At 40.5% G+C, this 24,338-nt stretch overlaps 1 protein-coding gene across 3 annotated transcripts in view; it reads right to left on the reverse strand.

Moving 5' to 3' along the window:
* Positions 1–947: 947 nt before the first annotated feature.
* CBX5 (chromobox 5) overlaps positions 948–24,338 on the reverse strand; it is a 34,931-nt gene continuing 11,540 nt past the window's right edge. Inside the window, exons 1-5 of one of the 3 annotated variants that reach the window (XM_033117881.1) lie at positions 21,756–21,880; positions 19,793–19,968; positions 15,524–15,710; positions 12,392–12,492; positions 948–9,398 (exon numbers count right to left, since the gene is read on the reverse strand). In XM_033117881.1, the coding sequence (XP_032973772.1) occupies positions 9,248–9,398; positions 12,392–12,492; positions 15,524–15,710; positions 19,793–19,926 (573 nt within the window). In that variant the 5' untranslated portion in view covers positions 19,927–19,968; positions 21,756–21,880 and the 3' untranslated portion in view covers positions 948–9,247. Of the gene's footprint in view, positions 9,399–12,391; positions 12,493–15,523; positions 15,711–19,792; positions 19,969–21,512; positions 21,728–21,755; positions 21,881–24,338 lie in introns of those variants that run through there. The other 2 variants (XM_033117880.1, XM_033117879.1) reach the window with 2 other exon arrangements.

The raw sequence follows: 24,338 nt of genomic DNA on the forward strand, positions 1-24,338 counted from the left end.
GGTGAGAGAACTAGAAAGAGATCGAAAGGGAAGGGGGCGAGCAGTCCCAGGCTTCAGAGTTAGGAAATAAATAACGTTCCGAAGGGTCTGCCTCTGAAGTGGGCCAAATGGCTCTCCTGTCCCATGTTTATGGGGTCATGGACCATTAAACCAGCCAACCTACAGATGTCTTCATAAGACTTTACGAGATTAGACTGGGGAGACCCTATAACTCAGCAGCAAGAAGGGAAAACGAGAGGGGAAAATTGCAGAGAAGAAATGGCGAAAACAAGAGAGCTCAGCCTACAGTGACATTTCAGTGAAAGGACGTCTGGGTTCTGGGATCCCTATCTTCCTTACTTCTCTCTTCTGTTTCTGCCCATTTCTATTAGATTCAGAACTGCATCAGGTTTATATTACCCAATATATTCTTCATTATTTACATACTTTTTCCTTCCTAATCCAACTTCTACTTGCCCACCCCCCAAACTATGTTCCTGATCCACAATCATTTGATCCTCACTGATGACCGGCTCTTTGGTATTTGTGAAGCAAATCAGGAAGATAATAAAAGTTATATGTACAAACTCATATATATTGGTTTTCAAACCTGGTTTAGATTGTCAATGTGGTTTTCCACAAATTCTAACCACCAGGAGCTGACCCTTTTAGGGATTCCTGGGTTCCTAAAGGGTAATGTTTATTTACTGAGCCATTGGCAGCAGAGATGAGCAGAGACCAGGAGGGCATACAATCTGAACTGGTTAAGGAAACAGATAAAGGAGCAGGATACATGTTCTTATTCAGGCTTGCGCCACCCTGTGGCGATTTGCAGAATGTCATAGACCAACATTCCTTAGGAAAAGAGCCCGTGTTCTTCAAGTCTCACTTCTCTTTCAGAAATGCATGGACCCCAATCAAGGAAGGGGTGTTAAGCTCCCGATCTCCAAACCACCACTCAGGATCCGTATTTGAAAAGCAACCATTTATTAGAACCAATACAAGAGTATGAAAAGAGGGAAAAGAGGAGGGTGGAAGAGGGGGAGAGAATGAGGTCTGCATCGGATGTCAGTTGTGGAAACACGTAAATTGCCTACTTTTAAACATTTACATTTAAAAGACGAACATATATATGTCACTTATCCTAAAAAATTTTAAAATGAAAAGCAGACATGTTTGGCTGAAATAAAACTAAGAAACACAACCAAAACTCCCCCATAAACCAAAGTCCATAGAGAATTTAATTTCCAATTTTTCCATTCAGAAATCTGGCTACAAAGTGTGATTTGTTTTGCTACTCAGGATGGTACAGAGTGCTGAGAGAAACCCAGCCTCGAGTTTCTTAGATCCCCTCTTGTGGGAAGGGGTGGGAACGCCGGGCGAGTCAACTCCTGGCTAGTTGGCAAGATGTCAGACTGTTCTCTCCATCCTCCAGAACTCCACAGAACCGCCTGGTTCCGCCGCCAGTGCCGGATGAACAAAGGAGCAGAGTCCACAAAACACGGAGAACCAGAATGTGACTGCAGCAAGGGGCCAGGACCTTGTGCTTCTTCATGGGTTATACGTCTAGGGCCAAGGAGAGGGAAAGGAAAAAGCCCTATCGGGGAGAGGAGCTGGCTGAGCCCCTGAACTGAGATGGAGAGTAAGGTTCTCAAGCCCACACCTGGGCACCTAGAAACAGTGTCCATAGTTTTCCTAAACCAGATGAAAAAAGGTCAAAGCCAGGTTCAGACTGTAGACACAGAGAAAGAATGACAGATGCTGAATGCAGTGAATTGGATGAAGCTTTAAAGAGTATCAATGCCTAATTCTGAGTATTAAATACATCTCTAGAAAAACCATTTTCCAATGTGGCTTTTTGGTGGGGGCTGGAAGTGATTACGTTTATTGAACCAGCTGGCTCCTATAGGGAGGTGGAGGCTTCAGTACAGATACCACGTAGGGGTGGAGCGACCCAGCTGTCCTGGGGTCAGTTTCGAGAGGGACAAGCAATGATATAACCCACTGTGTCTGCTTTGCTCCTAAGACAGTCTGAGTCTGTTCCGAGCCCATGGGGGATGGGATCTTAATTCCCAACCTACAGAGAGAAACAAGCAGTAGCATCTCTGCCTCATGATTTCCTAATCCAATGCTCTTGGGTCTGAAACGGCCTCCCTTTGTGGATGTGAAACAGAAAATACTAAGTGCCTCCCCCCAAAACATCCTAAGTAAGTCTGGACTATTAAGGTTCCAACATTCACAAAAACACTGTCAACATCTGAACTAGCAGCTTTGATGAGGGGTGGGGGGCAGACTGTGCCGAGGTCACTAAGTAGTTCCAACCTGGGGACAGCTCAGTGAGGACTAAAGCCTATGTCAGGCCTAGACTTCGGCTCAAGGCATCCTCCATCGAGGACCCTCAAGTATTCGATCAACTTTGATTTACAATGCCTCACAACACCCCCGGTGAGGTAGGTCAGTATTATTACCCCCATTTGACAGATGGGGAACTGAGGCATTGGAAGGAGTGACTTGCCCAAGGTCAGCCATTATGAATCGGTTGAAGAGGTTGGCAGTCAGCATCCACTCAATTGTTTCACTCCCCAGAGCATTTTACTTCTTAGAGTACACTTGGGAGCAAAAGGAAGCTGGTGAGTACATCTCACTCTACAACCAAGATGAACTCAATCAGCCCACAAGCATTAACTGAGGGCTATTATTTATTAAGCATAATGCAAGGAACCTTGGAGAAACAAACTGCTTCTGAAAGCCATGTGTTAACGGGTGTTTCGAAAATAAAATTACATTTTAAACATTAAGGCGAAGGACTAAGTGACATTGATTTCCCAAAGTTCTATACTAAGTAATCCAAATTCCTAAAATCCAGATTGAAGCAAAAAGACCACATTCAAGCAGGAAGCTAAGAACTAGTTTCCCCAGGAGTGGTCTCGGTAGTACTCTGAGCTGCAAGGTTGACGGGGGAGGACCAGCAACACCCTCTACAGGCTAAGATAGGAGCATAGGAATCCTAGCGCCACGACCACCCTCCTGCTGCTTCTCGGCTCTGCCCACAATCCCCCGAGGCCAGCCTCTCCCAACCTTTCTGCCTCAACTCACCTGCAGGAGTTGCAGTATCTTCATCAACAGCTCAAGATTAAGGATATAAATGGTGACCCTATTTTTCAATTCAGGGAAAGGGGGGTAAAGTGTTCTCTATATTAGTCATAAGACTCTTGTAATATTCTTTTCTCCTGCCAGAGGCATAACTCTAACAAAAGAAAGGCAAAACAAAAAACACCTTTCCCCCCTCCTATGGATTTACAGTAGATTCTAACAGAGATCATTATGACCTTTATTCTAAAACTAGTGGGACAAAACTAAATCCACAGCCAGCCCTGGTTTAGAATCAAATACTAAAGCTACTAGAAACTGCAAAACACTGACTTGAGCCTTAAAAGTGCTGTGACACGATTAAACTCTATCTTCTCCAGTCTCTCAATCTACAGGCAGGAAGCCCCCCGCCCCCCTTTCCTCCATAGCCCCTCCCAGTAGCCAGAGCGGCAGAAGCTCAAAGAATGATTTATCAACACACACGCTATAGTGTGCACCAGGGAAACTCTAGTTCTAGGAAGGACCAATCATTCCAAGACCTAAATATAAACCTTTTTTCACTGATTGCTAATCACACTGAACAAGTCCAAATGATGATAATGTTCAAGATGGATTAAAGTGGCAATGACAGTTCAGGTTCAATCTGTGTTTGGAATTCCTCAAAGTGTGACAAACTGGCCACTGGGGCCTGGATCAGCCGTGAGGGTCACACCTGCCCACGCCAGGGGACACCACACATACAAAAAAATACAGAACGGCAAGATAAAAAGTTCACTGCATTCAATTTGGCCTAATTTCTTGATAATAGTTTCCTATTAGATTTTCTGATTAATACTGATGGCTCTTACCTAGGCTGTGATAATTAGGTTTTGATCTATTGTGACATTAATGATCACAATCAGTTGACTTTGAAATTGTCTTAATTAACGGCTCTTCCCTTGTCAGTTGCCTCCAGTGCAGGTTCTGTCCCCTCCCTCACCACCTTGTTTTAACTCCTTCTCTTACTGATCTTAGAGACAAAAAGCATTTGGAGATCACTTTCTTCCCATAAACAAAGATTTTAAACTATTTTTAAAACATTTCTCTGACAGAGGAACACTATGAGATGATATTAGGTGAAATGAGAATTGGGATGAAAAGGCAGAACACGCTGTCAATGAATAGGAAGAAAAAACCCATCTTAGAAAGCCCAAGTTAAGCACGATGTTAAAAAGTGGCAATGACAAGTTGATGTAACTTTAAAAAAGACAAGATGAGGTAGTTTAAAATTCAAGAAATCCAGCGCAAGCAAAAAGAAACTAGAATTTTTATGAAGCTATCCAAAGAAACTTCACACTGTAACTTTCCAGACAGTTATTCTAATTCCTGGGAATTGTGACTTCCAACTAGTCAACTCTCAATTATCCAAGCAAAGTACCCTTTTCTCGTGGTCGGGAACTAAGACATTTCTTAAAGTCAGACTGTTTAACAGGGCTAGGCCTCATCCTAGATTAAATCCAAAATTCTAGAGTATGTGGACTTTGGGGAGGGTTTCCACATAATTGACACAAGTCTCTGCTTAGAAATCAGTCTCTGGCAATGTTGAATAAAACTACACCACCCAGAGTAGATGCCCAGGTGTTAACAGATGTGCCCCAAGATGCCTTTTTAGCAAATCTCTTGGCATTGCAAAATATGTCCCTGTTTTAGGCTAAAAGCCAGCCTTAAGTTAATTCCTCCAAAAGAGATAAGCAACTGAAAAAGGTGTGAGCAACTGATAAAATGTCCATGAGGAAAATGTTACAGAACCCACAATAATGTAACACATAACGGAATCTGCAACATACTTAATACTTTTCACAAGCAAGGATGAACTATACCATTAAATACTTTGGCAAAGAGTAGAAAATAGGGACCAAAATTTGGGGTTCTCAATCCCCACTCACCTGTTCTCTCAGTAATAGCAGCATTTCTAACTAACCTTCAGTTACCTTTATTTTCTGGAGTAAAACAGGCCCTTGTTGTGGTCTATCTATGGCCAGTTAGCTCAGTTTCTCCAAGATCATAGGTCTTTCCCACATATGAACCATGTTACCCTCCTTCTTAAAGGCCACCAACTGTATCAACCAGCTGTCTGTCTCTGCCCCCAGATCAGAATAAACTATTACATAGTCAGTTTATCCCACACCATTATGAGAGTTCCTTGAGGTCCGGTAAGAATCTTTTTGAACTTTGTATTCCCCACGCCAGAAAATGTTTGTTGAATGAATGATGTAAAACTAATGTGGCTGAAATATGGACGGCTCAGTACAAACTCAAGGTCACTATTAATTGGGAGGGAGCACCCAATTCTGAGCATGTGCTCTTGGGTGCCAGGCTGGTAACATCTGTATTTTTAAAAACATAACTTTGATGATCAGTAACGCCAACGTGAAACTGGAATACACTGGATCCAGACCTTTCCTCTCTCCACCTTGCTACAAGTATGTATGCTTGGTGGCCTGATTACAAAGGTACAGACCTCACATTACTACTTTGTGCTCTCAAAATCTAAACCAAAAGGATGGAGCCATGGGTGCAAAATAAGCTTTTCCTTTGACCTAATTTGTGAGAAACAATTTCCACATTTCAAATTTAATTACACAACCCTTCCTGGGGTTCTCATACTACTATTACAAAGTAGTATTTTAGGCCCTTGAATTCAAACCCTAAGGGCAAAGACAATCATTCCCCAACCCAAACACAGATCCCTCTGTACTTTAGGGGAGCTGGCCTATACATAGATCCAACAAAATCACAAGATGAAAATCCCAAGCACCTTGCCCAAAGCCCTATGAAATGACCTGAATATAAGGTAAATGGACAGCAGGGTGGCTACAGAACAGGACCAGACTTTCAACAAAAAGTGGAACATAGATATGGCTGGGGGTCAGCCAAGGACTATCTACACCAGGGGTGTCCAAACTTTTTCCAACGTTTTTTACCAAGGGCCATATGCGGCAAAATACACAACCAGCCTGGGCCACTCACTCGAGGTGAAGTAGTATTGCCTCACCTGGTTTATTTAAGTAAACTAAATATATTTTTGGAATTTGCTGCGGGCCAATTAACAATGGCTCGTGGGCCACAGTTGGCCCGCGGGCCGCAGTTTGGACACCCCTGATCTAGACTTGAGTGTTAGGAGCACCACAGGCCCAAATGCTCCCTTGAGCAGGAAAAAAAACTGGACTGCAGGAAGAAAAATGCTATGGCTCTCTCCAGTTTAAAAACGGGTGCTTTCATCAGGGCTGATATTCCCAAGAGCTGATCTTAATGTGAGGGCATCAGCCCAGCCCAGGGCTCAGAAAAGCAACTACACTGACCTTGGTAGACTCTTTTAGGAAAGGCTCTACTACATTCTGTGCAAGGGAGATCTGTGAATGCTGATTACTAAAGAAATTCATCATTAGAAAAATGTTTTGGAAGGACTAAACACGAAAAATACACTGAGCTCCTGGGACCTACATGTTTAAGAGTGCTTAGCCCATGGCTACTAAGTCTTCTGAAAGGAGAAAACCCCATGAAAACAAGTTTCTGTTTGAGGTTGCAATTCTCCAAGGGCCAGGACAGCTCCTCAGCATTAACAAATGCCGGAGGCAGAGGCAGGCATCTGGCTTCCGTTCCGCTGAGGGCTGAAATCTGCACTGGCCTCGGGCTCCCTACATTCCTACAGAAGCAGCTGTGAATAGGCAGGCAGAGAACAAAAGTTGTTTTGGCGGCACTCAGTACAAGACCGTGATTCAACAAACCGTGGACAGAAAAAGATGAATGGAGTGAAGAGTAATGTATTAAAGAGGTGATGAATAGATAATACTGGGGTTATTGTGCTAACAGAAAATCAGATTCTGATGACTGTCTTAAATATTACCTATTACCACACGTCCCACATTTCTCAGCATCAGTCTCAGTACAAAATAACCGTTTTGTCCATATGCTAGATTTTGGTAAAAATATGGTCACTGTTAATTTATATGCTCACTGCTCCTGGAAGACACACTTTGGCTACATGGATAAGCTGTCATTTTCTCCACCTGCAAATTGAGACCCAGATCACCTCCTCAGGGGGGCACTAGCCTACTTCTGTCCTATCCTCGTCTACCCTAATTAATATTCTTGGTTACCTGTATGACAACTATTTCCTGACCATCCTTTCTTTTAGATAAGTACTGGTACCTAGCACTTGATCTAGGCCTTTCATTCCTTCAGAGAGTAAAGGAAGATGGAGATAAACCTCCCATCCACTTGAGGTATGGGTTACGCGTTCTTACCTAATCACTTTACCGTTCAGAAGGATTTTCCTGGATGACTTAAACCCAAATCTTCATTGTTCCCGTCTGTCAGGTCACTGCATCAATAGCTGTCTTCTCAACTGTGCAGTATAATTTTTGACATAATTTATACGAGCACACAGAATTCAATCAGCAGCTGAGCAGGGAAGCAATGTTAACAAATGCTATGAATGGGTATATGATTTGCATATTATTCGGCTCATCTGTGGACTAGAGCAATCTATCCATTCCCCTCGTTACTCTGAATAATCCAGAAATGGTTGAATGCTCCTTGCCAGACAGCTATGTTTTAAAAACCAAAGCAAGAAAAACCTCAGTGGCTGGTGAACACTAGAGTTAAGGCTATTTCAAGCATTTATTCTTATTTCCTCAGCTTTTGGGCTGGAACAAGGATGCTCAAAACCCTGCTATTTCCTTACTTTTAGTCTTGATTCTCCAGCCCTCCCTCAACTAAAAAAAAAAAAAAAAAGGGTAAAGAGAAATAGGGCATCTCGTGGTAGCTAAAGGCAGAAGGTTATGATCAGAAAAATAAACTCTCAATATAATGGCAAAACAGGACAAAGCCAAAAGGGAAATACTTTGCTGAGTTGGGAGAGAAGGTTATGTCAACATGCTAATACCAGAGCCTGTCACTCTGAGGTGATAGTCTTCCATGGAAATGCATTCTTAAAAAGAAGATAGAACTCAGAGTTTGAGGGTGGAAAAAGGAAGAACATTGATACTTTGGGGACTCTTGGCAAATCCAGGAGTCAACAAAGCAGGAAATTTATAACTATAAATGCTATGAATATTTAAAATTGTTATTGTGGCCAATGGTTCCCCTCTAAGAATTCCCCACTGAAAATAATGTCATGGAGAGGAAACTTGGGTCCACTGAGAAGTGAGGGTCAGGTTTGAAGCCTCTTTGGTTAACAGGAATGCTTTGGGAGGCCACAAAAGTTGGCAGGGTTGGAGGGTGCCTAGCACCTTGGCACAAGCAAGCACCAGGCAGTCACTCACACCTACATAAATATATAGTCCAAATGTGAGGGATGGAAGGAAATAATACATATATACCACGTGTGATAATAAAGACAACTGTACCCTACCCCATCATCCTCATGTACTAATAGCTAAACATCTCCACAGTTAATAATCCTGTCATTTTATGACAGACTACACCACCTTGCAGAAGCAGAATCAGGGATTGCTAAGAAACAAGGCCAAAAGTTCTGGGGCTGAAAGGAGTGCCTTAACAAATCTGAATGTAAAATTTCAAGTCCTCCAATGGATGGAGCTATTCTGGGAGGATGGGTGAGGATGAACAACAGAGGGTGGCCCAGAAGACCACACCAGGGACCCTGTATTCTCCTGGGTAGAGCTGAATGACGCTGGGAAAGCCCCAACAGGTAGGCAGTTGCTATTGGCTTTTTAAAAAGATGGGCAACGTCTTTTCCATCCCAACATCTCAAAACAAAGGCTAGCTGATCATCAACATGTTCTAAGAACCAAAATTCATCATCACTGTAACAAAATCCCCCAATCTAAAAAGTGACCAACCCTGAAAAGATCAAGACTCTAAGGTGATTAAAAAGGTAAAATTCATCTTGAGGTCACAGGGGAGCAGAAAGAAGAGATCAGGGCAAAGGAAAAAATGATGAGAATTACACACAGTATGTAAATGCCTGGTCTTCACAGAGAGACACTTATCATGAATCAGACCATCAGTTATGTTACAAGAGAACCAATACCAACATTTCTCCTGTGGAGCACAGTGATAAGCACATTTTTTATGGATGTGTTTAGGATAGAAGGGGGTGGGGAGAAGGGACAGGAAGCAGGGAGGTGAATGTATTATGTACAAAGAGAAATGACAGAGACCACCCCCTCCTTTAGCTCTTTGCTGTTTCTTTCTCTTTGTTTTCCGCATCCTCAGGATATGCGTGCCACGTCAGTCTCTCTTCATAAAATGCTATCACAATCTGTGGACATTTTACATTAGCTTCTTTTGCAAGAACCAGGTCTGCTTCATCTGTGTCTTTCCTGGGGAGAAAGAATAGGAGACTTAAAAGGAGAGAAAGTAAGAATGAGTCTGCCCAAATATAGGTTTCTGTCATTATCTGCATATAACTGGCTTGACTGCCTCTTCATCCTGATATCAAAGTGAGAAGAACCCTACCAGTTCAATATTTTCAAGGAGAAATTTAAGTAAATGAATTAAAATTACAGTAGTCTCCCCTTACCTGTGGTTTTGCTTTCTGCAGTTTGTTACCTCTAGTCAACTGCGGTCCAAAAATATTAAATGGAAAATTCCAGAAATAAACAATTCTTAAGTTTAAATTGTGCGCTGTTCTGAGTAGCGTGATGAAATTTCATGCTGTCCCACCTGGGATGTGAATCATCCCTTTGTCCAGCATCTACATGCTGTACATACAGTAAGATCTTGAGAAAGACCACTTTCACATAACTTTTATTATAGTAATTGTTATAATTGTTCTATTTTATTATCAGTTAGTGTTGTTAATCTCTTACTGTGCCTGATTTATAAATTAAACTTTATCACACAGGTATGTATATATTGTATGTATGCATATATGTATGTATAGGAAAAAACATAGCACATACAGGGTTCAGCACTATCCATGATCTCAGGCACCTATGGGGAGTGTCTTAGAATGTATCCATCATGATAAGGGGGGACCACTGTATTACTATCATTTAACTACCGTGTTTCCCCAAAAATAAGACCTAGCCGGATAACCAGCTCTAATGCGTCTTTTGCAGCAAAAATTAATGTAAGACCCGGTCTTATTTTACTATAAGACCGGGTCTTATACAATATATGATATGATATGATATATGATACAATATAATATCGGGTTTTATGTTAATTTTTGCTCCAAAAGACACATTAGAGCTTATTGTCTGGCTAGGTCTTATTTTTGGGGTAACAGGGTACTATACTACATCAGACAGAAACAGAAATTTTCACAATTAGAATTTAGTTGGAAAATAGCAGGCTTAATCAAAAGGCTGAAAATCATATAAATTCTGCTCCCATAATTTGTGTTTGTATGAGTGAACACTCACTCAAACCTACATGCAGCCCTAGTGATCGTGCAGAAATTGACCGATGCAGTTTCTGGATCATCTAAGTGAAAGCACCCTACCACTCCTCATCTTGTGGCCTTTTCTTTTTTACTTTTTTTTTTCTTGTGGCCTTTTAAACACTCATTATCCTTTTGGTCAGCACCGTGGTTTGGAATAATAAAAAAACAAATTTAAGTCAGAAACAGTACTTATAAAAGGGAAAGGAAAGAAAAATGTAACATCTAGTGCTAACATGAAATGTAGGAATTAGATGCAAATTTCAATTATCCAAGTTACACAGCCTCTACTATCACGTATAACAAAAAAATCTAACAAGTTCCTTAACCAGGATTCCCAACCAAGAAAAAGTTTAAATCAAAATTGCACTGAGGGTGACTGGTTAGCTCACTTGGTTAGAGCGTGGTGCTGATAACACCAAGGCTGCCGGTTCAATCACCGCATGGACCACTGTGAGCTGCGCCCTCCTTAAAAAATAGATAAAAAATGAAAAATTCCACTGAGATGTGAGCAAGGATTACTCCTTTTCTAGAAAATGAGATGTTTAATTCATAGCAGTAAGTATTCTGGATGAGAAGTGGAGGGTGAAAACACATGGCTTAGGGCTGGGCCAGTGGCTCAGGCGGTTAGAGTTCCATGCTATTAACTCCGAAGGCTGCCGGTTCGATTCCCACATGGGCCAGTGGGCTCTCAACCACAAGGCTGCAAGTTCAATTCCTCGAGTCCTGCAAGGGATGGTGGGCAGCGTCCCCTGCAACTAAGATTGAACACGGCACCTTGAGCTGAGCTGCCGCTGAGCTCCCGGATGGCTCAGTTGGTTGGTGCATGGGCTCTCAACCACAAGGTTGCTGGTTCGACTCCCCCAAGGGATAGTGGGCTGCGCCCCCTGCAACTAGTAACGGCAACTGGACGTGGAGTTGAGCTGCGCCTTCCACAACTAAGACTGAAAGGACAACAACTGAACTTGGAAAAAAAAAAAGTCCTGGAAGTACACTGTTCCCCAATAAAGTCCTGTTCTCCTTCCCCAATAAAATGTTAAAAAAACAAAAAACACATGCTTAAAGCAGATACTCAAATTTAGACAGTGGTGGAAAGATAGTTAATATGTGACTGTAAATCACAAGTAGCACATTGGCTAAGTGGGAATAGCCGTCAATACAGCTTCCTTACTTCCGAACAGTACAGTGATTCTTCAAAAATCGGCTTCTAGCTAGGTAATTTACCATCAAAATTTTGATCAAGCGAAACGTTAAGCCTTTTGATTATACTTTTAAGGTAATTAGCTTCCTCAGTGGCACTGTAGCACCAACTCTCTGTTTAAAGACCAAACTTGAATCACAAGCTCAGAATACCTGGAAATAGAGAGGTAGTGAGGGCCACACCATAAACCACTGTCTTTTAGAAACCAAATTGAGGGGAAGCAACTACACCTTCCTCTTAAGAGCTATTGCCTCTACCAGATGAAATAACTTGTGCTTTGGCCACTATTATTCTTAATGTTTTTTTTGTTGAGATTATTTTTCTCTTTTAAACATTATTCAGTGGTCTTGGACCTCAGTGATGGCAGAAAGCCTTACTCAACTCCTATCCCATGGCCACAGGCTTATGGTCTAACAGTAAATGATTCAGAATTGTGTAAAAAAAAAAAATGGTTAGGTCATGTTTATGTTTCGTACCTCAAATCTACTTTTTCTTGTATGTGGGCTAATATAATTTGGCCTAATACTAAAACTTGAGGACGTCTTGAGTTCATTCCAAACCATAATTCCCATTCAATACTGACAGCTGGGGTCAGTTAAAGATCCTCGACAATCAAAATTCTTGGTTGGGGAATACTCAGTCTTCCCTCCCTATCTTCCATACAAATTCAAGTCACTGGCAAAAACAAACAAATCCACAATTGTAGAGTGAGACCCACTCTCGCTCACCATTTCATTAGGAACATTAAATCGCCACAGGAATCTGTCGCCCCAATGATCTTTTCTGGTTCCAGTCCTCTCTCAAAGCCCCGAGCGATATCATTGCTCTGCTATAAATAGAAGATGAAGAAAGCTTTGAGAATAAAAACCTCCATTTCTCTGCTCAACAAAGCACAACCTAAGCTACTAGCACCTGATATCGTTTTTATCACAAATTCATAAACTTTTTAAAATTTAAGAAACACAATATTGGGTTACCCAGACTCAGTGATGACAAAAGATATTTTTGCAAGAAGATGCAGCTGCCCTTCCAGTATTCCTTTAAAGGATTAGGAGTGACCCCTAACACTCTTTAATAACCCTTAAAATATTCTGGAGTCATGAGAACAACTCTAATCCAATCTCCTTAACGATATAAAATGACTACCCGTAAATTGCTTCCGAGATGAAAACAAGTCCGTGTTTACCCAAACTAAACCCTTTTTCATTTTATAAACTTCAAATACACATGACTCACAATCTTAATTTTCTTAGTCTTTTTAGTTTACCTAATACTAACTAGTACTTTTAATACTTCTTTTCAGTCATATGTATTTATGAAAGAATAGATGTAAGAATGATTCAAGGAAATACCATAAAATAGCAGATTTCTTTCAGAGCTCACATACTGCAATATCCAAACACTTGGAAAGAGGCCATAGTCTGTGCCTGACGTGGATGAGTCATTAGCATTAGAGAGAACCGGACAATGATTCAAAACAAAGAAACTGATCATCCTTTAGGGGATTATTCAAATTTGGTCAGAACACAATCATGCCACCTAGACAAGGGGCACAGGGTCTCATTGAAGTGTGATGGCACTAGTGAGAGCAAAATGGCAAAAATTTATAACAACCAGGTAATTTTAAAAACCTTATTATGGAAGACAATGCAAGCTTAGTAGTGGCAACACAAAAAAAGATTTAAAAACACTGTCCAAATGAACTAATCTCAGATGTCTGATTTTTGTAATAAAATCTCTTTGATCTAACATTCACCTTGCTTTCTTCTAAGAGATACAAACATACAGGGTCCACGTGGTCCCCAAAGATACCAGAACCCACATTGGGAAGGAAATTCCATGCACGGATCAGGGGAGATACTGACTGAAAAACACAGCCTCTTTTGGGGGCGCTTAAAGGGAGGAGGTTCCCAGATGTGCACACAGCTGCTCACAGCTGGAATGCTGGCGCATGTACTGAGTCGTAAATCATAGCTGGCGGGTGAAAACAGTTTGCCACATAGGGAGGGAAGGGAAGAAAAATGTTCAAGCTGCTGAAAAGGATTCGAGGCGAGGAAAATGCTAAAATCATCACACAGGCAGTAATCTTAAATCATGCATAATGCAGACTAACAAATTTCTTCTGCAGTGGTCTAAAGAAAGAAACTCAATCCCCTCCTGTACCTTTAAAACATACAATCACCTATCTTCCCAGCTGCCTACCTGACAGCCACCAGCACTGCTGAGAATGCTGTCAGGGGCCCCAGGTGAACATTACAATGTAAGGGACGTGTAGGAGTTATTTTCAAGGTCAGCAGCATCAGAACCGGTCCTAGGAACAAAACTCTGCATTGGCCAGTGGCTCTAAGCCAGACTGCTCCTTTTTTAAGAGGACAGAAGCCTTAGGTTGAGGGAATGCACACTATATGTCACAAATAGCTACTCAGAGGTCTTATGCTATGTTGTTTTCCAGCCTCTTTACTTAGCTAGAGAATTAATCAAACGACAAAAGCCAGAATACAAAGGACTAATAAAAAAAGATGATGTATTACAAAATTGTACACCTGAAACTTATATATTAACCAATGTTACCCCAATAAATTTAATTTAAAAAAGAATGAACCAAGTCTTAGCTCCTTAGAGGAGGGAAAGGATTCTCAAATTTTTTATCGGTAGTTTATCATAATGATATACACACCTCACAATAAAATTAATGTGGGACAAAAATAAGAAGACAGACACAAACCCAGAATCCATTCTCACTTGCAGCCTCCAATCTTTCACTCTTATTTCAATCCTTTTTGGAAAGCTAGTCTCCCATTTTCTCTCCTGTGGAGACCAGGAATCACTTGGGTACGTCTTTATAAAATACTGATGCTTAGATCCAACCCACAGAAATTTGAATTTAACTGGTCTGGAGTGCATTTTGGACACTGGAAGTTTTTAAAAGTCTCCCATCCCCATGATTCTAATGTGCAGCCAGAACTGAGAACCAATGCTCTAGAAAGACTGGTATCCAAGTAAAATGAAGCTAGATAAGGATGCGTATGACAGTGATGCTGGATGATTCAGAAGCGGACTTAGGTTTTTATTTTATTAAATTTTAAGGGTATGATACATCCTTCACCACAAAAGGCTTCGCAACCTTGAAATAAATGAAAGGAATGGACGCTGGGTGGGTGGCATGTGTGTATGTGTGTGCACAGATGGAAAAGATATAGATGAAAAAAGAGTGGCAATCACAGTGTTTATGTTAGTTACTTCAGACCTAAAGATCAGAAGGACTAACGCAACTGAAACAAACCAAAACTTCATAAACAGATTTTCCAAACTGAATAAAAAATATCAAGAGGATGAAAATTAATTTATGCGCAGTACACAGAAATAATAATATCAAAAGAGAATACGTCACTGAACTGTATGTATACTTTAAAATAGCTAATTGTATGTTGTGTGAATTTCACCTCAATGGAAAGAGAGAATATAAAGATTTGAAAATAGGGCTATCTTTGGAACAAACGATAAAAGGAAGTGAAGTGGTAAACATTTTAAAGCCCTTTTCTATTCTAAAAAAATTCACCAAAGACCCTTCACGTCTCAGATAGCTTAGCCTTCTTCTATGGAGAAGACAGAGTGACTGAATGTTTTAAAGGGATTTAATTTTGCCAGGTTAATACAGTTCAGTGCAGACAGAGTACATTTCTCAGTCAGCCAGGAGGGGGCACTGTGGTTCATCAACACCCCTCCCTGGAGGCTCTTTTGTTCAACCATTTTACCTTGCAGGCCACCCTTAGAACGGAAATAAACAGAATAAGGCTTTGGGGGGGGCAAGGTGTGTGCGAAAAGAATAGTTTGTGGGGAAAAGGGGACAGGAAGCTTACCTCTCTCTTTTTTTTGGATTTGATATCATCAGCACTGTTTGAGAAACTGGATTTCCTCTTGTTACTTTCTGACTTCTCTCTGGGTTTGTTATTTTCACCCTCCTTCATCTTCTTATACTTTTTCATGAACTCAGAAATTAGCTCAGGGCAATCCAAATTTTTCTCAGGTTCCCAAGTATTGTGCTCCCTGGGCAAGAAGGATGGAGAAAAAAGGAAAAAAATGAGGTGGGGAGGGAAATTCAATGCCTTAAAGAGGACAAGTAGGCAAAAAGGGGGAAAAAAACCCTTCACTTAAAGGAGATAAATTTGATCCTAGGAATCTATCCAAAAGAAATGAAAAGATATATAGATAAAAAAGTTGGCAATCATTCATACCAGCATTTGAATAGCCAAAAGACAGAAAACAATTCAAATGTCCGTGAACTAGTGAGGGAATAAACAAAATGTGGTACATCCACACAACGGACTAGTAGTTAGCAACAAAAAGGAACACAATACAACATGGAAGAGCCCCAAAAACATTACGCCAATCAAAGAGACCATACGCAAAAAACCATGTATCGTCTGATTCCATTTGCAGGAAATGTCTAGGAAAGACAAATTTAGAGACAGAAAGCAGATCAGTAAGTAGTTCCCTGGGGCTGCTCTGGGTCTTGGAATAACCACATAAGGGCTCAAGGGAATTTAAGGAGGTTACGGAAGTGTTCTAAAACTGGAGTCTAGCGACAGCTGCTCAACTATCAATTTACTAAAAACTCACTGAATTGTACACTTCCAATGAATGATTCTTATGGATTGTAAATTATACCTTAATAAAGCTATTAAAAACTCAAATGAGAATTCTGCTTTACAAGTGGCAAAATGTGATTTCAAACATATAATCACCTATGCAAATTGGGAGGATAATCTAATAAATCATGCACCCCCAATTTATACGGTCTTAAATATGTTACTTATACTTTGAAGAAATGTCAACAAATTATTGGAGGATTGGAAATAGTTATTTAGAAAAAAGGCAGTAAGGGCTTAAATCATTAGAATATAGACAGACCCTAAGAAGAAGACTCAGAAGTGGGATTAGGAGCACAGTAATTCAACGGTCTGGATTCAAGTCTGTTGTCACTAGGTAGTCAAAATATATTGTTATATTAATAAGCAAAAACAAAAACAGCAACAAAAAAACCCTAAACTAAATAATTGGGTTTAATTAAACTTGGAGCAAGGGAGTCCTATTATAGGAAAACAAATAGCTGGTATTCATAAAGGTGTTCTCTGTACTTGGGGTTTGGTTGCAGAAAACCAAACCCCCAGCTCCATAAGCTTATGAAATCAAAGGAAGAAGTACCTACATGGGAGAAACTAAACCAGGAATCCTCTTCACTTGCTAGGCAGTGGCAGAGGTTTTTCTGGTTATATAGTGAGCACTAGTTTATATTAAGCTACATCTGTAAATATATCATAAAAGTAGTTTCTACAGTACGTTCACTGACTTGGGGCAAAAAAAAAATTTAATTTATGCACTATCCATTTTAGATATTTTATTGTTTTTGTTTTTAAAATAAGGTATCTTTACCCTTCCACCGTGTGAGGTTATAGCAAAAAGACAGCCACCTATGAACCAGGAAGTGGACCCTAACCACACACAGAATCTGTCAGCACCTCGATCTTGGACTTTTCAGCTTCCAGAATTGTAAGAAATAAAGTTCTGTTGTTTATTTTTTCAAAGAGGTATCTTTAGAAAGGAATTGTTTGAATACATGCCATAACTTGACTTAAATAAGCAGAAGAAGGATAAAAAAAAATCTGGGATATTTACTCTAGACTGAAACAACTTCCTACAAAAGGAGCTTAAGAATAAGACAAAATTTATTTCTGAATATTTGATCTAAAACTGGGAAAGCTTCGGGGCGGCCGGATGGCTCAGGTGGTTAGAGCGCTCGCTCTTAACAACAAGGCTGCCTGTTCAATTCCCGCATGGGATGGTGGGCTGCGCCCCCTGCAACTAAGATTGAAAACGATGACTGGACTTAGAGCTGAGCTGCACCCTCCACAACTAGACTGAAGGAAGACAACTTGGAGCTGATGGGCCCTTGAGAAACACACTGTTCCCCAATAAAATTTAAAAAATAAATAAATAAAACTGGGAAAGCTTCTCCTTCACAGCTCTACTTTTAGCAAAAACAAACAAACCCTCATATAGTAAACTATCCCCCAAATCCACAGACCATATAGTTTACTATCCCAGAAGAAATTAAGGTACCAAAATCAAGAGCCATGCCAACACTGTCACATAAGCAACTACATATGGTGGGGAGGTGGGGTAGGACAGTCTCTGTTTATAGCAAGGAAAGCCAGTCCTATAATGGAATCATCCCTTTTCCTACCAATTTGCTATTGCTGTTTCTACATTAACAATTTGCACCCAAAAAACAGTATTTCTGACAAAGGACAAATGCTTAATCTGTCTATCCCAAGCCTTGTCTTTCCCTCTTTTGTCTATGTAAGGTACCACTACAGGTATAGTTTCAAGCAGTACTTCCAAAATGCCCAAGAACTTCCAGTGATGATTTAATGGACCCAATAAATACCTTTAAAATCTTTAGGTGTTATTTGAATTCCTATTTCACAGTGCTCTAGGTCTCTCAAACTCATAGTTGTCATGTCTAAGGGCATAGTAAAACAGCATGCATTCCTCTTCAGAAATACGGAGGGCATATTCTGATTGCTGTCCTACCCACCTTTGGTGCTGAGTGCTAGGGATGCTAAGCATCCAGTAGTGCACACACTGTCCCACCTAAATCGCCAACAGTGCTCCCAATGAGAAACTTTGATTCATGTAATGAAATAACCTTAAGTACGTTCTGAAGACTCCTGATTCATACCTTTGTCTAAAGGTACTGTCAAAACTTTGAGTCTTTTATTACAGTATATTCAAGTCCTCTACTTTAAAGCTGTGATGTTCAATATGGTAGCTATGAGGCACATGGCTATTGAGTACATGAAATGTGACTAGTTTGAACTGAGATGTGCTATGAATTGTAAAATATATATCAGATTTTGAAGACTTTGCATGAAAAAATAATGTAAGACATCTCAACAATTTTTAATTAATGTTGAAATAGTATTTTGGTATGTTGTGTTAAGTATATTTTCAAAATTAATTTCACTTTTAATGTGGCCACCAAAAAATTTAAAATTACATGTGGCTTGCATTATATTTCTACTAGACAGCGCCACTCTAAGGAGGCTAAAGCAGTTCCTATCAGTTCATTGGGGTTCTAAGAAATCCATTCTTTGTTATCAGGCACCCTGAGAAGATAATTAACCAGCAATTGAGGCAAAATGGCTAATGATTACACAGCTTCACATATTTCACTTTTCAAACTATTTCTTCTATGCTTCAATATGTGGCTAGTTCTATTTATTCCAAAGGAATGAATAATCTACTTGAGTCCTTCAGCCTAAAGCCAGTTACTGCCTAACACATTCTAGTCAACACTTCAGTATCATTCTTAAATCTCATTGACTGAAAAAGAGAGTTTTTAAGGTCTTTGGGGAAAAAAAAAGACAAAGGAATAGATGGATGGGTAGGTTATATTAAAATATTCATGTAGAAAATAAGTGGTATGTATCTTGAGTGTTCACTCAATTTCTTTTCCCTCAGCTGTATATTTGAAACTTTCAAAAATAAAAATGGGGGTCGGGGTGGGGAAACTATGGTCTCAGATCTAAGACTCTCATGAAGATAAGTGTTTCCTCCTAGGACAGTTCTGAGATCCAAGGATCATTCTGGAAAGGTATGTATGGGCTACAAGATCAATGACTTCTTCAATGTATTTATTTTAGCTTAGTTATATCCAAAAGAATAGTAACAATACAGTTAATACTTTTACACTGAGCTTATATGTCAGGCTCTGTATATCTACCCAACATCTCTATGACAAGTGTTATTTCTTATTCGTATTTTATTGAGGAGGAAAAAAGATTAAGGAACTTAACCAAGGTCACCCAGCTCATGTAAGTGGTGGTCTAAGAACCTGGCTTCCAAGTCTGTGCTAACCAAGTCATTACACTGCCCCTCAAAAGCATTCTCATTAGAACACTAGCTCCAAGAAGGGGGAGACTTTGTTGTTTATTGCCGAGTCTTCTGACTCTTAGGAAAGGAGTGCAGGTAGGGAAAGAAACAGCAAAGATGGTGGTGGTTCATGGGGAAATAAACCAAAGACGTCTACCTCTGCAGAGTCCTAAAGCCTAAGAGAAGGCACTTACTCAGAAAAGCCTTTCCACTTCAGTAGATATTCCACTTGCCCCTTAACCACACGCCTATCTAGCACCTTCTCCACGACGTACTCCTCCTCATCCTCTGAAGAACTGTCAGCTGTCCGCTTGGTTTTCTTTCCCATGTCGCACGCTGTTCCACCTGAAGGACTAAGGCCACTGGGTTCCTGCAAATGGGAAGGACAAAATGGTCAGAATCCACGTGAGGGTTCTTGATGAGCTGCAGAAGGCATAACATAAAGTTGCCATGTACCCTTCTCTTGGGTCTTAAAACATTCTACAGAAGAATCCTAAGAATGTAATTTAAAAAAAGGGTCAATCCCCACTTTCCCTTCAGCTAACAAGACCAAAATTAAAGGGCACAATTGTCTAACTCCTCTAACTTCAGATTCCAAAAGACAAGTAGTGTGGTATGTTACTCCTGGCTACTTCTGCAATTGTTTACAAGGCAGAAACTCAAAGAAAAATGTGGAAAACCTGCAGTTAAAAGAACTGTGATAGAAGTAAAAACCTTTCCCTTCAAGGTGAATAAGGTTCTTTATAAAAATGAAAAAAGAAAATCCACCACAATGTAATTTTCCTCTGCTGTGTGCATCTTGACTAGTCAGTCTCTTAGCAGCACAAAAAAAGGCATGCTCAGGCATCTTTCACCACATTTTCAGTGACTCGGTACATTTCCCTTAAACAACTTGAGCTTGTCTCTTCAGAGCATCCATCAGCTCACAAAGGAGGCTGACATCTCCAACAAACTAAGCCTCCTTTTACACTTGGGGATGGGAGGGAGGCGGGGAGAATAAATTTTTTAATCCTAAAAATCAAAATTAGTCATTGGATTGTTCAGTAATTCTCAAGGCTCAACTAACCCAAATAGTTAAGGAGGTACCCTCTCCTCTTAACTGGAGCTGACTTTGGGCCAAAGGAAGAGGAGGAGGAAAAAGAAGTCTGGCCCCAGACTCACATCAACATGAAGCCTCAAAACACAGAGGAGCCATTCATAGGCCCAAGGAAAACTGAAGCAAGGCAGCACAAATGGAAATTGAGTTAAGCTCAGAAATATGCACAACCAGGGGGTACTCAAAGAGAATCTAGGTTTTTTTCAATTCCCACGTTGTCACCATAATCATTTTTAAGAATTCTTCCTTAACCATACTAAATGGTGCCTACAGTCTGGATTACAGAGTAGCAGGAATTGTTTTTCTTAGCTAAACTCTGTATTTGTTTTGCTGTAATCTTTAAAGATTTGTCAGCACTCTCTGTAAAAATATTTCCATCTTGAACAGAAAACCACTCCCAGGATTAAGGAAGGCCGCTACTAATCTCAGAATTTTGTTCAAGTCAAGTAGCATAAAAAGTTGCATTTACCATTTACTTCAAATTAGCAAAATTTAAGGAATTATTCCAAGTATATAGTTGGAAACCATATCTCCAGAACTTACTAGCAATAGGTTTGCACACCAAAAATCTGCCTGTATCCATTACTGCCCTGTAATAAAACTAAGTTTTCATTAAAATACTTTTTTTCAGAAGAGGAGGTGGGCAGGAGAATGTAGATATGGGGTTTCAAAATAATTTTTCCATGAATTTAGAAGAGTCCTAAGCTTCAAGAAAAAAATACTGATTTGATTTATTTAAAATAAAAACAGCCTCCGACCTCACCAGAGACAGGAAATGTCATATTCCAGGGAGAGGATCCCACCCCACCCCCACTCACCTTGGAATTTCCGGGAGCTGAGCCGTTTAGGTCAGAGCGCTGGGGTTAAAACCAGCCCTGGGTTAGATGCATGCAGTTAAACATTGTGACTATGGCCTCCCCTGCCTCAACGAGGAAAAAACAAGGATTTACATATGTGTTCTTCAGTTTGAGGGAGAAAAGAGGAAAATCTCCCTTTATACCTTCATGCAGAAGAAGCGCCCCAAAGGGAGAAGATGAATGGGGGCTCCCTCCTTTACCTACCGGATCGCCCCAGTTCTTTCTTTCCCTCTGGGCTAACAGGAGGGGCCTCCCCTCCCAGGTCTGGGGCTTGGCGGGCTGGCAGCTCCCCCGCCCCCACCCAGCTGCCTGGGCGCCACTGCGCAGCTGTCCCAGTCCGTTGTCATGGCAACTGGCAGCAGTACTAGACTAAGGGGGAGAGGCAAACTGAAAAGTTAAAAGCCTTAACTTTCCTTTTCAGTGAAGGCTGGGTGGAGAAGTTGGAAGGTACCTCCCTTGGCTTCAAGGCTAAGACATTCAGAGCTCAAGGGAGTAACTTCTTGGGTTTTAAATCCAAAACTTGTGCTTATTCCTTCCTCTAAGAGCACTGGGAATTAATCAATAGCATTTTAAGATCATCTAACAGGATTATAGCTCAACTGGAAGGGGGAGGGGAAAGGCTAGGTCCTTCTACAACAGAATCAGTGCAAACCACCCACCCCAATCCAGCCCACCAGAAGCACTTTAGACAAGGCCTCTTCTACCATCTGTCACTGAACAGTTAATTAAAATTGCTTTGGGGGGAAGATAACAGGAAAGGGGGAAGGGAACTATTTCAAAGATACTACACAACTTTCCTTCTTTGGGAGATTACCAGATACAGAAACAGAACCCAGAGCTTTGAAGCACTACCAAAGAAACTTTCAACTGAAATTATAGGTAGACCAAAAAAAAATTTAATCTTGAAGTAGTTTTTAAAAAGGAAGGGGAGAGCAGACCAGCCACAATCATTACTGTTAAATTAAAACCACTTCTCATTAGTTGTTGTTCTTATGAAACAAAGTTTTAAATTCTACCCGTCCAAAACAATACACAATGAAAAATTCCATACTTCAATAATACCTAATATTTAAGAAAAGGAGGACTGAGATAAAGAAAAGAGATACTTAGGGATTTGCAGTTCCACAAATTTTCATTTCTCCTGGCCCTAAAGAACATTTTAGAGAGCTCTGCTTTACAGATACGTGTCTTCAGAGCTAGAGGTGGCTGTCATAGGCCAGTATGAAAAAGGGACAATCAAAAGCAACCCAATTGGGGAAAAAGCAGAGAATGGTGACTATTTTGGTTATTGAACAGAAATTATAGGGTATGAGAGCAAAGCAGACAGTTTTCAACTACAGAGGATTTCCTCAACTTTGAATGGACCCATCCGGAAATCTGAGTAAAAGCTGCCTTTTTTGACTTTTCCTAACTTTAACTTTTCATAGTTAAGGGATGACAAGGGGAAAAAAATCTGAGATGCTCTAAATTAAAACTACAGCAGCCAGAGTAAAAGACAGAACAGTTACCCTGTCAATAGCTGTGGACCAGCCCTGACAAAAGACTGCTCACATTTCCTGTATATCTGTTGGAATTGAGGATTAATTTCCAGGTGGCTATTTCTGAGATGATCCAAAAGAGAACAGCCAGACACCACAGGACCTCAGGAGCCTTCACTTTCTAATTTATACATGAACTTTTCCAACCTGCTGCCCACAACTAATCCAGAAGAGCCGGACCCTTCTTCTTTGTGGACTCTATTGCACCTATTCCAGAACTAGCCCCAGTTCACCTTCTCCCAGGCCCTTTGTCTATGTAAATCCTTTCAGAAAGGTTTACATCTTTCTCCTCCCTACCTGATGTATAAAAACACGTGCAAAACTCCAGACAACAGACATGTTCTCTTTCCTACCTAGCCATGGTGCTGGTGGTTTAGACTCCATGCCCCAACGTCAGGGCTTTTTTTGGGTTTTTTTTTTGCTAGCAATGGCCTAATAAATCCTTTCTTTTAAAGACTTTCAGCCGTGGAAGTTAAAACTTTTTGTTTAACAGGGATATGAAAACAATGCCAAAGGAATTAGATCAGGGTTCTGATTCTGTTATTAACTTGCCATGTGTGATCTTGAGTAAATAAATTTTAGATCTAACTCCAGAATCACTAAAATGAGCCAACTAAATCCCCACTGCCTACCTCCTAGGGAAACAGTGAGTTTATGTCGAAACCAAAGAGCTGTTTCAGACCCCTAAAGTGAAGCTTTTGTAAAAATATTATAGGGCCGGACACAACAGCAGGAAATATGTGACCTTCCAAATTCCTAAGCTGTTAAACCATATCACATGCAGTAACTCCTGCAGCTCAACATGTTAGTAGACAGCAAGAAAGGAGGAACAGTGTCTTTGTTAATTAGGCAACAGTAAACTAATAAACCTTCAGAGAACAGGCAGGTACGTTCTCTCTCAAGAGTAAATACTTATTCTTACACCTTAAAACTCAGGAAAGCATCATTGGAGATGGCAGAATGAAAAGACTAACAGTAATTCTATGAAGGGATAAAGGACAGGAAAGAATGAAAGCAACACTAACCTTTCAGAAAAAAAAGTGAATTCAAGGAAGAAAGGGGTAAAGATATTCTGGAGTCCATCTCCCTCCCTAAAACATCAGAGAATAGTCAGATCAATTCCCTCCTTTCCACTCTTAAGAACTGCCTAAAGGGCACCTGGCTGAGATCCCTTATTCTCTGGGAAATGGGTTTTGTAACAGCTGACAAATCAAATTGGGCCTGATGCCAGGAGTCAGAGTCCAACCAT

The sequence above is a fragment of the Rhinolophus ferrumequinum genome, chromosome 10 (assembly GCF_004115265.2).
Source record: "Rhinolophus ferrumequinum isolate MPI-CBG mRhiFer1 chromosome 10, mRhiFer1_v1.p, whole genome shotgun sequence".
Taxonomy (NCBI): Eukaryota; Metazoa; Chordata; class Mammalia; order Chiroptera; family Rhinolophidae; genus Rhinolophus; species Rhinolophus ferrumequinum.